This window comes from Quercus robur, chromosome 8 (genome assembly GCF_932294415.1).
Source record: "Quercus robur chromosome 8, dhQueRobu3.1, whole genome shotgun sequence".
Taxonomy (NCBI): domain Eukaryota; kingdom Viridiplantae; phylum Streptophyta; class Magnoliopsida; order Fagales; family Fagaceae; genus Quercus; species Quercus robur.
Genome location: NC_065541.1, coordinates 13,758,547 through 13,774,080, shown reverse-complemented (window position 1 = coordinate 13,774,080; position 15,534 = coordinate 13,758,547). Strand labels below are relative to the sequence as shown.

The following is a 15,534-nucleotide window of genomic DNA, read 5'->3' as shown; positions in this document are numbered from 1 at the left end:
TCTCTATTATAATAAATCTGCCACGAGTGGCAACTTGCAAGCTTATCTCTTATGGACTCAATCGTATAATTAAACCAGGCTTAAACACTCCACCAGTCTTTTTGATAAAGCTTATCTCTCTGATTAAATTTTTTTTTTTTATTCATATTTTTATCCTTCAGTTTAAAACAGAGTTATGGAGGATTCAAGTACCACCAATGGTGAAGACTGGATTAGTAGGTTACCAGATTCACTTCTTTGTCACATACTCTCATTTCTTTCACCAAAGGAAGCAGTTGGGACTAGCATCTTGTCAAAGAGATGGGAGAACCTACGGACTTCTGTCCCCAGTCTTTATTTTTGTGATACCTTTACGACTGACTGTGGTAATTACATGAACAAGGTAAATTGCTTTATTGATTATGTAAACTGGGTTCTTGCTCATCGTGATGGATTTGCCATTGAAAAATGCAATCTCTCATGCTACACATTACATGCATCAGCACATCTTTATTCATGGACTTGTGCTGTGATTGCTTGTATTGTTCAAGAGCTAACAATTAAGTCTGAGCTTTTCCGAGTTGGACGGTTGCCATGGTGCCTTCTCACATGCAAAACACTTGTGGTTTTAAAAATTCATGGAAGATTTGTGCTCAACTTCCCAACATTTATTTGTTTGCCAAGACTTAAGTTCCTTTATCTGAACTCGGTTATATATGGGGATGATGCTTCAATGCAAAAGCTCTTTTCTAGTTGTCCTGTCCTTGAAGATTTGGTCATAAAGAGGCATGACTGGGATGGTGTGGGGATTATGAATATCTCTGTACCTTCATTGAAAAGATTGTCAATATTTTCCTTAAGTCTGAGAAGCATAGGAAATTATGAGTACAAGGTTGTCATTAATACCCCAAATCTTGAGTATCTTGAAATTGATGATTATATGTATGAAGATTATTCAGTGAATTCCTCACCCTCTTTGGTTGAAGCATGCATCCAAGGTACATGTGTATTTGGACTTCTTGATGGAATCTCTCAAGTCAAGCTTTTAGCATTATCTGGTGATGCTATGCAGGTATGCTTGCACACTTTTCTGTCTGATGTTAACTTCTATATTTATTTGCATACTGCATCTCATCAAATTCATTTTGTTTCCAATGATCTGTGTTCAGTCTCTGCACAATATTGTTCCCATCCTCCCCATCTTTTATAATCTCACCCATTTGAAGCTTGGACTTGAAGACAATGTTGGTTGGGAACTACTACCAAATATACTTCAGAGTTCACCCAATCTCAAAGTTCTTAACTTTAAGGAGGTGAGTTTGGATTTCTTTTTCCCCCTTGTTTGGATGGTGGTTTAATTCATGTGTGTCATTGTTAGATTAAATGAATAAACTCACTACTTCCTAAGAGTTTAAGCTTTTGAAAAAATTGATAATTTAATATGATATTAGAGTAGGATGTCATGTTCAATCTTCTATATTCACCTTACCTCTAGTTTAATTTTTTCCATGTTGGGCCTCATTCAATAACAGCTCAGGTGGCCCACACGTGAAGGAAAAGTTGTAGATTAAATGAATAAATTCACTGTCTCTTAATATCTTAAACTTTTAAGAGAATCAGTAATTTAATAGGACTAAAATTTTCTTTAAAATATCAAAATATTTTGTTATCTTCCTTATTAGGGACTTGTAAAACCTTTCAACAAAGGAATCTTTCAATTCAGCTGGAATCCGCCTAGATGTGTGCCACATTGTCTGCTCTTGCATCTTAAGACAATTGAAATTCACAATTTTCTTGGAACACCAGATGAGGTAAAACTTGTAAAATATTTGCTGAGGCATGCAAAAGTTTTGGTATTGATGACAATATATTGGTACGATTTAATGATGGACTCAGAAAGCCTAACGACAATGGTAAAGAGGAAAGTTGATATATCAAAGTCTCCAAGAGGTTCAAATATCTGTCAACTCATATTTCATGATTTGTTGTATTGACTATGTGCTCCATCCTTCTGGAAGATCAGCATCTTTTGAATCACCGTCTGCCTTATTAATGTAAAAATTTATACTTTGATATTTAGTACAGTAATAACAACAATGTAGTCCTACTCGAAACCAAATATTACCTTGCTTTACTTTAGAAGATTTGGTACTGCTCATTTCAGAGAGCATTTTGATATCTTATTGCTTTCTTAATTACGTGCAAGTGCAACAAGAGGTAAGTGATTGTTATGTGGAAATGATAGTTGTAGATCCATCTAAATAGTTGATCTTAATTGAAATGTTATAGGTGATTGGACTTAAAGAGTGGGTGTGTTCACATTTTCAATTGGTATGACATTGGTTTAATTAGAAAATTCTGGTGGGGAATCCTTCAAAAGAGAACAACCACTACTTCTCTCCTATGGCTTGGAAAGATTTATGCCAATCCAAGAAGGATGGTGGCCTTGGTTTCAAATCTTTTTCAGATTTCAATATCTCCCTGCTAACAAAGCTCGCATGGTGGATTTTAGGAAGAAAATAAAAAAGGAAAATTTTGTATTCAAGCCTTGTCTGCAAAATATAAGGTAGATAGGAAATGGCCTTGGGCATAGAATCCAAAAATGGCCTCCTGGACTTGGAAAAGTGTGGAAGCAGCCGAGCCTATTCTTTTAGGTGGAGCATGTAAGATTGTGAAAACTGGGGAGTATCTTAACTTGGGAGGATCCATGGACTCCAAATTTTCCCAACTTCAAACTGGTGCTTGTTACAAACTCATGGGTAGAACTCACTCTTGAAAACTAACTTGCAAGGGTCCAAGAGCTTATAAACATATGCTTAAACTTATACTTAATCCATGTGAAACACTAGGATCATAACAATGCCTAAGTCACCTAAATGCTTGAATAATTGCCCAGTACTGTCACAATTATTTATGCCAAACAAACAAGGGTGGGATGATGCAAAACTTTCTCAGTTGTTTGAGAATGATTCAGTCAACTCTATTAAGCAAATTCCAATCAAGGCAGGCAGCTCTTCAGATGGGTGGACCTGGATCAAATCATCAAACGAATCCCCTAACTGTTAGATCAGTTTACTGGGAAGTTCCTCCAATAGAGGGATGGGTTTGATGAGGTCAAAGCAAAATTATGGAAGTCTAATTTACATGAGAGGCTAAAGATGATGCAGTGGAGAATTGCCTCTGGAATAATTCCTACAAAGGATACCATTTTGAGGTTCAACCCAGACACTGACCCACCTTGCCCACTATGTGCTGAATCTCCTGAAACTTCAGTCCATGTCTTCATCCACTGCCAAGCAGCCGGATTGGGGGTGTAATTACCCCTAAATTTTTTTCCTGGCCTTTAAAAAGATCAATGATATTGTTAAGGAAGCAAATGTAATTTTATTTTATATATGCTAGTATTTTTATAAAATAAATTTGGGTTCTAAGAATACATCTGTCCCTATACACAATATACTCTCTTAAGCAATATGGAACAATTATCTATCTTTGTTGTTCTTTAAAAAAAAACAAAAACAAAAACAAACACACACAATATTTGGGAGTTCTTAAAATTAGATTCAATCATAGTAAAATTTGAATGGATTTGATTTACCACATCATGATCTAAAGATTCTAAACAGATATTGACTAACACTTATTTGAGATCTAATTAAAGTATTATAAGATGTGATAAAATCTAGTCTATTCATTTCATAATGAATTAGTAGGCTTTTAATATCTCCACAATGGTTTAGATCATGATATGGTAGAATCGAATCCATTCACATTTTACCATGGTTAAATCTAATTTTAAGAACTCTCAAATATTGTGTGCGCGCATTTGTTTTTCAAAAAAAAAAAAAAGGATAAATACTAGTATTTATACAATAAAATTACACTTGTTCCCTTTATCTATATCATTGATCTTTTTAAAGACCATAAAAAAATTTAGAGGTAATTACACATCTCTCCCTTGAGGTTTAAAGAAATGACACTCCACCCAAAATTTGGGCATTTATGCCCCAAAATTCCAATTTTACCCAAAACAAACAACTCAATCCTTTAAAAAAATTTAAGTAAAACAATTTTGCCATTCTCCATTTAAACAAAATAATTGTGTCAATGGATAGTTAGAACTAGAAAATCAATTACTACATGCTTGTTTGTGGAGTGGTCATACTTGTGCTTACTTTTTCAATTTCTACTGCAACTACGAAGTGAGTATTTTCAACTATGAACGTAATCAAAACTGACTTTCACAACAAAATAGAAGATGATTTTTTGACATTCATTATGATGCTATGGACATCGATACAACAATTTATATGTATTCAATCATAAATGATTTCGAATATTTAAATAAATAACTAAGTTCCATTTTCATTAATGATTGCATTATAATGTATTAAAAAACAATGATTTTGTATTTTTTGTCTTTGTAGACGGTTTTTTAATACTAAATAAATACTTATTTGGAGTTTAATAATGATTTTTTTTTTTTTAACTTACACCCCCAAACTCCAAGTCCTGACTCCATTCCTAGTTATGTGTAGAGAGTGGTGTTTATCGTATGCTTTTGTATTAGAACCTCATTATCTCTCCTTTTTATGTGTGTGAATTTTTTTTTTTTTTTTAAATAAATGAATAAAGGAGAAGAAGAAGACCTCCCTAATAGTATTATACTCTAAACGATTCTAACCTAATATTCACAATTAATAGAGTGTGGGAGGAGAAGCCCAACGATAACAATGAGCCTGTGATAGTAAGCCCATGGGCCTAGGGAAAAAGTTGAGAAAGAAAATATGACCAAGTTAAATAGAGCTGGCCCAACCCATATACCCTATGAAGGTAGATCAAGAAGCTAGGGAAGAAAGGGGAGGGAATCACAATCACTCAAGTCTCTGAAGGGAACCAACTAAGGATCAACTCCACCTCAGTCATTAGCTAAGGAGCTCCTTGCCCTTAGCCACATGCCGAGAGCCTTCCCAGAATTGTGAAGAAAGACAAGAAGCTTTTCAAATCAGGGATGGACCTAGGTGGAGGCCCAAAGGGGCCTGGGCCCCCCTTGGGTCCAAATTTTTAATTTTTTAGTGATTATATATTTCATTTTTGTAGTTGGGCTCCCTTTCCAAAACCTTAGGCCCCACTTATCCTTAATTAGCCTAACTAGCCAAACCCAAATAGCAACTATCCAACCCAAAAACAATAAAAACATTCACAATAATTTTGTATTTTAGCCAAAAAAAAAACTATTTTACCACCAAAGAACCAAAAAAATCATGTGTAATTGGAGAAGTTAAAGCTAATTTTTTTGCAATTACAATAAATTGGTATAAATACTAGTTGATTGCAACAAGTTGTTAAAAATAAAATACAATATTTTATTATATCTCTTCCTTCAATTAAAATAATAATCAAATTCTCTCTTTTCCTTTATTATTTTAATGAGTTGTTCATATTATTTTAAATGAAGAGATTAAAAAAAAAATAGAACATTTGATATTGGGTGTATTCTAAAGTGAGGTGGTAAAATAGATAAAGTGGCTTTTTAAGGTGCGAAAAGTTAAAATTTTTAGCACTACCACTATGAATGCTCTAACTTCAAAAAATAAAAATAAAAAAATAAAAAAAAAACCTAGCTAGCCTATTATTAAAAAAAAAAAAAAAGTTTCTATTTTTGTCTTTATTGATAGATGATTGCATTTTAATGTATTTAGAAACAATGATTTTGTGTATTAATAATTTTTTAATACTATATGAATGTCTATTTGGAGTTTTTTTTTCTTATTTATACTCTGGTCCCTGCTAACTTAAAATCCTAAGTCCATCCCTAGTTCAGTTCAAAGATCAGACAAGTCCAAGCATCCAAGGGAGGAAAGGTTTGACCTAAGCAACCATCCCCTCTGCATCAAACGACTTTCACCTACTAGCTATGTTGCATTTGATACTGAATGACCCGTTAGAGTAATGCTAAGCACCCATTTTTCCATCCACTTTCACCTCAAAAAAGAATGTAGAAATGCAAGATAGGAAAAGTATATCTCCCCCTCTCAAAATCCACCCTTTAGGTGAACAGTGAGGGAAGGACCTCCTTTAGTATAAATAGGAACTGATCTGATCCCCCGTGAGCAAAGGATTCAGAAAACTTCTCAATAAAAAAGTGTCGTGTAAACATAGAACAGATTTAAACAGTTTGTACGTTTGGGTCTACTATAGATTCTTGGTCCATATTTATTAATTATTTGTATTGGTTGGGCCCTTGTCAATTTCAAGTGGGTTTTACCCCATACAAACAGAAACAACGCTATTCATTTACGGGATTCTAGAATCAGACTAAATTTATTGCTCTCCTTGTTTGGTCAATAAATTTCTTGATGTTTTCTCACTTATGGAGTTAATTAACGAAGTGAGAAACAGCTCATTTTATGCGTGAACACTTTGTTATGTCAAAATCTTAGAACACCAACCTACCTGAACACCCTGGTTTATAACTTCTTTCTGCTAATATGCCGCAATCCTTTCTTATAGCATCCACATCAATAGGGCTAAATTTTTAGCTTTTTGACACTACAAAAAATCACGTTATCTATTTTAACTTATCATTTTATAACCTACTCCACATCAATGGTTCTATTTTAGCTCCACTTCATTTAAATAATTTTTCTTTATTCTTTTTTATCATTTTTCTTTTATTCTTTATCATTTTCTCTCTTTCTTTCTTTTTAGCACCACCAATATTAGTGCTATAAGATAAGGTATATTGATAGATAATTGCACTTTTTCTTCTTTTGGCTAAATTACAAAGAGAGTTTTGTTTTCAGTGTCATCTCCCCTAAATAATATTCTGTGTATCAGTACTTCATAAATTTTCACGATATATATGGTGAAATTTATCTGTTCATTAGGTTTTTGATGTATGTGTTGAAAGTCCAACTATGTAAACATCTGTGATTTTCTAAAAACTTTTCCCCAAGTTTCACTACATATGCTCTAATATTTATACAAAGGCCGCAACAAAATTGTCATTTTCATTTAAAAAGATAAATAAGTAAAATTATTTTTTTTATCCCTTTCAATTCAATGTCTACGACTCATTTGATGGTTTTTAGACCCCTTAAAACACAATTGATTTATCCTAGGTAATTAGCCAAGTTGTTACTTAGTCCAATTTAACAAATCTAGGTTATCACAATTACAAAGATCATATCATGCAAAGAAGCGGAAAGATAAATAACACAAGATATGATCACCTAAGAAACCAAACCGGTTAAAACCTAGGGAGGATTTGACCTAGCTATCCTCAAGGTAAACTTGAATCCATTATCTTGAAAGAATCGAAGTTCATATAAGAAGACTTGCAAGCCCCCACACTCGACTTCTTATTGCTACCCACCAATAGAACTTACTGACACGACCACGTGCAAACTCCGAATCCACGGACTCCTTCTTTCTTGGATTCACCACCAGATACAAGCACACCCGCTTGTGTTTTCTTTAAACTTCAATGGCAGCAACCGAGTTGATCATCAAGGTGTAGATAATATCTCCTCCTTGAAAACCCTAAGTTTGTGTAAAGGAAAGCTCCTCTAGATCTTACAAGAGATTTACACAAACAGCAATATGAGCAACACTAAAACGTGGCTAGAGATTGCCTTTTATACTTAGGACAAATTAGAAAACCCTAAAACATTTTAAACAACTAGGGCTGAGTTGGAAATCTGCAAAAAAAACATTCTACCCGAGATTCGATCGATCGAACCTAAGCTTCGATCGATCGAGCCAGGCCGAAATACTTTCTGCATTAGCTCAATTCCAACTTTACATAAAATATACAACTTTGAGCAAGACTAAAACAGTTCTAAACACATTATTTAGATCATGGTTTGCCAACAATACACATTAGAGTTCTAAATACATAAATACCTAAGTCTTTAGAACCTAACAAACTTCTCCTTTGGCAATCCGTGACAAAACACAACTAGAAACTCAAAGTTTACAAAATAAAAGCCCTTTACACAAATAATGCTTATAAAACAAATTCAATCCTAACTACTATCCATCAGTTGCAAGTATAGATAGCAGCTCAATTGAATCAACCTGTATATTTCCTGAAACACTAAACAAAATACATAATCGCATGTGTGGAAAAAATACAAGTAAATAAAGTAAATTCTTGATTTCAAACAACACATAATAAAGACATATATCAATGAAAAAAACTCATAAATATAAATCAATAAACAATTGAAAACAAGAAACATATAAGGTAATAAAAAAAATAACACTCCTCCTAACATGAATATCCCATCAAAAACATGGCAAGAGCTAAAAAGATAAAATACAATGTGAAGCACCTAGATACAATCTAAACTCCACAAGCTCCAACCAACAAAATACTCTCCCCCTGAAAACAAAAACTCTAAAGTGTACTCCCCCTTTTTGTTACGGAATGCCAAAGGGCAAACAAAATCCATCATCAAAAGGGAGGTGGTGTGGAAGAACGTCTAAACTGTGCCAACTCCGCACGCAAGGCACGAATCTCATCGAGCACGTCCACCAAAATCTGTCCATGAGCCGCTTGAATAGTCAAGACATGATCCAACGTACGTCAAATGTCTGAATCATCCGAAGTAGTCGGTGGAGGAACATCAGCATCAGCAACAGTAGCACCAGACGTCTCAGCAGTATCAGCACTTGTAGAAGAGGGAGGAGGGGGAACAACACCAGATGACACACCTCTAGGACGCAAAAGAGTAACTCTCAAGTGAGCAGCCCTCTGTCTAAGAAAGGTGGCACCTATGGGAGCAACAACGTGAACAGGCTCACCAGAAGGGAAACCATCTAGACCCAAAAACAGCAGAATCCTATGAATGAAAATAGGATGAATAAGCGCATGCCCTATGGTAAAACTCCTATGAATCTCGTTCAAAGAACGAAGGAACAGATGTGGGAAACTGATAGACGCACTAAAAACGAACGCATACAAAAACACACATCACTCTAGAGGGATGGTGTGGAGATGAGAAATAGGCCACAACGAATGACACGCTATCCTAAAGAAAAGATAGGCAGTCTCGGTAAGCTCAGCGAACGTGATCTGAGGATCAGAACCCCACTGAATAGACAACCCAGTGATGTATGACATGACAACATCTAAGGGAGGAGACTCATCATAGGGATAGTCAGGCTCCCGAACAACCGGAACCCCAAGATCCTCAGCCACTACCCGAGGGTTAATGGTGAACTCAACACCTCGTATCCAACTCCTAACAAAGGTGTTGGAATCATAGACATGGCAAGAGAGATTCAAGAAGAACTCTCTAATCAGGGTGGTCGGGGGTGGATGATCTATTTCTAAGAGTGGCAACCAACCTCTAGACTCAAAGTTAGCCCTAATGGCCAGATCAATCTCATCTAAAATCACAGCACACTTAGCCCAAATCTTACGCTTACAGTTTAAAGACTCAAAAGCCTCTTTGCTTTTATCATTCCTAAACACCTCACTCCTGGAGGGAGACTCAGAGGAAGTGGAAGAGGTCCTATGGGCTCTAGTTTTCCTAGGCATGGTGCTAGGATAAGGAGCAAAACACAAAGCAAAGGAACAAAACAAAACAAAACAAAAAAACCACCAAGGGCAGACTACAAATTAGCACAAGAAAAATATAGAACAAAAACTATATGATGCATGAATAGTTTAAATGGCATGATGCATGTCCTAATGCAGTGCAATTAAGTTCAAATAAGTTCAAATTCACAAAATTGGCTTGAGCATAGAGTTTCTAATACAAAAACCCCAAAATTTTGAAAAACCACTTGATCAATTTGAAAGATATTGACTAATTGATCATCATACAAGATAGATTTCATAAAATAATGACCGATTACATCAAATCAACAAGCCAATTTCATCAATTTAGCCAAATTTGAAGAAAATCCCCAATTCAGGTTAATTACAAGCCCTAGAATTTTCAATTTTTCACAAAGCCCCAAATTGATTAAATTAACCAACATATATCATGAATATAACAATATAGGAACAAAACCCAATGATCAATTTCAGAAAAAGAGAATTGATTCAACAAAAATCCCAATTTTGAAAAGTTTCAAAAATCCCACAACAATGCATGAGTTTATGCATGAAAACATGAAAATAAATGCAAAAGAAAGGGTATAAAGGTCTTACCAGCCTTGGGAGAGAAAAACCTTGCAAATAGATTGGCCGAAAACGACAAAAATTCTCAGTGGAGCCTTGCCAGGTTGGAGAGAGAGAGGAAAGTTTGAAAAAGTTTTGAAAAAGTAGTTTGAAACAGTCAAATTTGAGTTTTTAAAAAACAACCTAATTCACGAGTTTTGATTGATCGAAAAACAGCTTCGATCGATCGAAACAGACAGAGACTCGTTAAAAACAATTTTTAAAAATTTCGATTGATCGAAAATCAATTTCGATCGATCGAAACAGACAGAGACTCACTAAAACATTTTAAAAAAATTTCGATTGATCGAAAAATAGAATGGATCAATCGAAACTGGCAGAGGCTCAATAAATTTGAGGAAAAACACAATTTAAAAAAAAAAAAAAAACATTTAGAAACAACTCAAAGCATTGAAATTGAAGAACAAAATGCATGAGTATGTGATGATGTGATTTTCAAAAAACAAGAATTTAAGCCCAAAATTAAAATTTCTTGCATTCTCCATAAATTTTCAAACATCAAGTTAATTTTGCACAAAATTCAAGGTATTTGCAAAACTTGGTTGGTCAGACCATAAACACACACAAGAACATGTACAATGTTTAGCAAAGAGTAACTTGTGTAGTGTGTGCAACTAGCAAAAGCTTGAGATACATGTGAGGTAATATGTGAATAGTAATCAATCACAAAGTCTACAAAATTCATCACAAAGAATTTAAAAGAGACTATCACCTAAAGAGTTACATCATATAACTCCAACATCTCCTAGATCATAAGCTTGTAATCATGTAAGTTTCTTGAATTTATGCCTCATAATATACACACCAATTTTAAGTCATGTGATTTTGGCATCAAGCCTAATAGTACACACCAATTTTAAATATTAAGCAATTTAAACCGAGGTTTCACCTTATGTTCTTTTTGTGCATGTGCTACACTTTCTCAAGCACAAAATCTTATAATATGCACTAAGGTGTTCATGATTGGCTAGTGAACAATGGTGAGATGATTATTTATGTCTTTCTCTAAAAGTTCAAGTCCGACAGTCAAAAACATGTGACTTCAAGATTAAGACAGAGTAATAAAAAAATTATAAACATCTTTCCCACACAACATGCACTACAAAACTTCAACTAGTAAAGTGCAATAAGTAAGCTCATCAAAGTTAAACAAGGTACAAAAGATATGTTATGTGAAAATAAATTGACCAACCTTGTTCTCAAAAACCAAGAAGAATAGTACAAAACACAATTTGCTTCCTTTTTCTCCTTTTTTTTTTTATTTAAAAAAAAAAAAAAAAAAAAAAAAAAAAGACTTAGAATGAAATGCATGAATGTTATGTAATGCAAATCCTAGAAAACAAACAAACAAAAAAAAAAAAAAAAAAAACCAAAGAACAATGGTCACAAAGGGTAGAGCAATAAAACACAAGGACCATGTCAAAAAGACTTAGTTAGTTTGAGTCTTTTGCATCCAAAACCTTTAGATGCACAATGAGCATTGGAGTTCTTATTCACATGGAAATGATTACCAACTCCAGAATTGGAATAAATGTTTAAAACTTTTACCAATTCACCAATAAGTATCATAGGATCTTGTGCTTGAGGCACAGATACTTTTGGTTTGTTTACTCTCTTTGCAGCTTGCAGCTTGTAACAGTTTAGACGTATGTGTCTAGACTTTCCACAAAAGTGACAAACCTATGCAGGTTTATCATGTGTCTTGTCCTTAGATAGGGTAGGCTTCTTAGACTTAGACTCTTTCAGATCAACCCTAATCTTCCTAGATGATGAAACTTCTATGGGTTTGACAACCTCACTCACAGGGGGTTTGATAGTTTCACTCACAATCTCACTCATAGAATGTTCAGAAGAAGATAAATGGACAAAGTTTGTGGAATGGGGAGCAAACACAAAGATGCTTTCAACATAACATAATCTAGATTTGTCAGAAGGAGACTTTTGACCACTCAACATTTGATCAAGTTTAGAACTAGCAGATCTAGCAACAGATAAATAAAGTTCCAAAGATTTAACTTTATCAAGCAAAAGCATATTCTCAGTTTTCACATTGTTCAAAAATTCATTAGCATCAAATAGTTTTACAAGTAAATTCTTCTTATCAAGCTCAAAAGATTCAATTTTCTTCAAACTAAGTTCAACATTCATAGCATCCTTTGCAGCAACTTTGCAAAGTTTATTATAGGCCTCTTGAAGATCTGCATCTTCAGAGAGTTCCCCATCAGAAGGGTTCTCTTCAACAGATATGCTCTCATTGACAACAGCAGTAGTGGTGAAAGTAATGAAGTTTCCATCTTCATCACAATCAGACTCATTATCAGAAACTTCACCATCACTAAGGGTTACAGCCATAGCCTTACCCTTAGACTTCAAATAGGTAGGACATTCAGATTTCATATGACCATACCCTTGACATCCAAAACACTGAGAACCCAAAGAATTATTAGAAGATTGATCTACTTTTTCTCTAGGTTTATCATTATTGTTAACCTTAGTGGGATCGTGCGTCCTAAAGTTTCTAAGTTCAGCAGTGTTCGTGCCTCTTGCCTTTCTGTTACTATTCCTGAGAAAGTTTCTAAAGTTCTTGGCAAGGTAAGCAATCTCTGTAACAGAGAGCTCATCATCAAATCCACCACCTTCAACATCATCAACTGACTTAAGAGCCATTGATTTGAATTTGGTAGTTTTGGGTAGATCAAACTCATAAGATTGAAGAGATCCTACAAGTTCATCAACAGGGATGGAGTTCACATCCTTGCTTTCAGTAATGGCAGTCACCTTAGGTCTAAAGTCTTCAGTTAAAGATCTAAGAATCTTCCTAATAATTTTAGGTTGATCATAGATTTCACCCAAGTTAAAAGCAGAATTAACAATATCATTCAATTTAGCATAGAATTCATCAAAAGATTCATCATCAGACATCCTAATGCTTTCAAATTTAGAAGTTAATTGCTGTAATTTATTAATTTTGACAGTCTTTGTGCCTTCATGCACAGTCTGGAGGATATTCCAAGCAATATGAACAACCTCAACATTAGAGATTCTCTTAAATTCCTCCATAGAAACAGCGTTAAAGATAGCATTCATAGCCATGCTATTGAACGCTGTTGCTTCTTTTTGAGAAGTTTCCCACTCACTAACAGGAGTAGTGGGCTTCTCCCATCCGTATTCAACGAGTTCCAGACTCTCTCATCAATCGATTTCAGGAATGCTTTCATCCTTACTTTCCAATAAGTATAATTATTCCCATCAAAGTGAGGAGGAATAACTAGAGAGTGTCCGTGTTCCATGACAACAGGGGTCAAGGATCAGCTCAATGATCAAAAGATCAACAACAAGAGAGCAACCTGCTCTGATACCACTTGATGGTTTTTAGACCCCTTAAAACACAATTGATTTAACCTAGGTAATTAGCCAAGTTGTTACTTAGTCCAATTTAACAAATCTAGGTTATCACAATCACAAAGATCATATCATGCAAAGCAGCGGAAAGATAAATAACAAAATATATGATCACCTAAGAAACCAAACCGGTAAGAACCTGGGGAGGATTTGACCTAGCTATCCTCAAGGTAAACTTGAATCCACTATCTTGGAAGAATCGAAATTCATACAACAAGACTTACAAGCCCCCACGCTTGACTTCTTATTACTACCCACCAGTAGAACTTACTGACACAACCACGTGCAAGCTCCAAATCCACGGACTCCTTCTTTCTTGGATTCACCACCAGATACAAGCACACCCGCTCGTGTTTTCTTTAAGCTTCAATGGCAGCAACCGAGTTTATCATCAAGGTATAGATAATATCTCCTCCTTGAAAACCCTAACTTTGTATAAAGGAAAGCTCCTCTAGATTTCTCATGAGATTTACACAAACAGCAATATGAGCAACACTAAAACGTGGCTAGCATTTGCCTTTTATACTTAGGACAAATTAGAAAACCCTAAAACGTTTTAAACAACTAGGGCTTAGTTGGAAATCTGCAGAAAAAAACATTCTGCTCAAGATTCGATCGATCGAGCCTAAGCTTCGATCGATCGAGCCAGGCCGAAATGCACAATACTTTCTGCATTAGCTCGATTCCAACTTTACATAAAATATACAACTTTGAGCAAGACTAAAACACTTCTAAACACATTGTTTTGATCATGGTTTGCCAACAATACACATTAGTTCTAAATACATAAATACCTATGTCTTTAGAACCTAACATCATTCTCATCCACAACTCTGCCATAATTTACAACCCGTTTGGTTAAAGAATTCTAATATAATTATTTAAATGTTGTGGAAATACATGTGGGTTAAAAAGTGTTGTAAAAATACATGTTGTAGTATTTAAACACTAAAAACTATTATTTAAATACCCCTACCAAACACCCCCTTAGTTCTGGAGATCACAACTTTTCCTTAATTCTGATCCAATTCTCGGACCACAATTTTGCCATAATTTTAAGTAAGTTGTTTATTGTTTTCATATAAATTCACAATTTTTATCTATCACTTATAATTTGCCACATGAATTGTGTCAAGGCCCAAGGATTTTGTAGTTAAATTAGCACATTTTCATGCACAAAGTGCTTAGAGGTTTAGAAAGAAATGATTCAAGTTGCAGGCTTAATAACATATTGTAATTATCTCTAAAAAGATATTTTCTTTAAATTTGGATAATTAATAACAATCTGCTGCTATATAATATAATTTTAAAAATAAGTGTATAATTAATTTTTGTCAAGAATAATTATGTTCGAATAAAATTAAACAGAAAAAATGTTAATGGATGCCATTTGTTAATAAATTATTCTTTTGAAATTTTTTTATAGAAAAAAAAAAAAAAAAAAAGTCACCACCTTGTAATTATCTTTAAAAAAAATATTTTCTTTAAATTTGGATAACTAATAACAATCTACTGCTATATATGATAATTTTAAAAATAAGTGTATAATTAATTTTTGTCTAGAATAATTATGTTCGAATAAAATTAAACAGAAAAATGTTAATAGATTTGTTAATAAACTATTCTTTTTAAATTTTTTTATATAAAAAAAAAATTCACCACCTTTTATATTTCCATGATATTAAAATATTCCTTAAAATGATTCTTTACCGAAAGATATGTAAAGTAATACTTGCCAGATAAATGAGACAGTCTTTTAGGTTGGAATAAAAATAAAATACAAAAGAAAAGGTAAAACTAAATTGATTATGAAGATATATAGGCTCAAGGCTAGGGGTGTGCAGAAAACCCACCGACCCGCCAAACCCGACCCAACCCAACTCGACCCACCGGGTTGGGTCGGTTTTTAAGGCTTGGTGGGTTGGGTTGGGTTACAAATTTTTTTTTTATGGCGG

General features: G+C 34.2%; 2 protein-coding genes across 3 annotated transcripts in view; both read left to right on the top strand.

Annotated features, from left to right (window-relative positions):
* LOC126694688 (F-box protein At4g22280-like) overlaps nt 1–2,157 on the top strand; it is a 94,684-nt gene extending 92,527 nt beyond the window's left edge. The window contains exon 4 of the mRNA XM_050391081.1: nt 1,930–2,157. The gene's annotated coding sequence lies outside the window, so the exon portion shown is untranslated. The remainder of the gene's footprint in view (nt 1–1,929) is intronic.
* Nucleotides 1–2,157, top strand: part of LOC126694687 (F-box/FBD/LRR-repeat protein At5g56420-like) — a 64,192-nt gene extending 62,035 nt beyond the window's left edge. For both annotated transcript variants that reach the window (XM_050391078.1, XM_050391079.1), the window contains 3 exons: nt 162–1,051; nt 1,149–1,292; nt 1,662–2,157. In XM_050391078.1, coding sequence (XP_050247035.1) covers nt 176–1,051; nt 1,149–1,292; nt 1,662–1,973 — 1,332 coding nt within the window. In that variant the 5' untranslated portion in view covers nt 162–175 and the 3' untranslated portion in view covers nt 1,974–2,157. The remainder of the gene's footprint in view (nt 1–161; nt 1,052–1,148; nt 1,293–1,661) is intronic.
* Nucleotides 2,158–15,534: the final 13,377 nt, after the last annotated feature.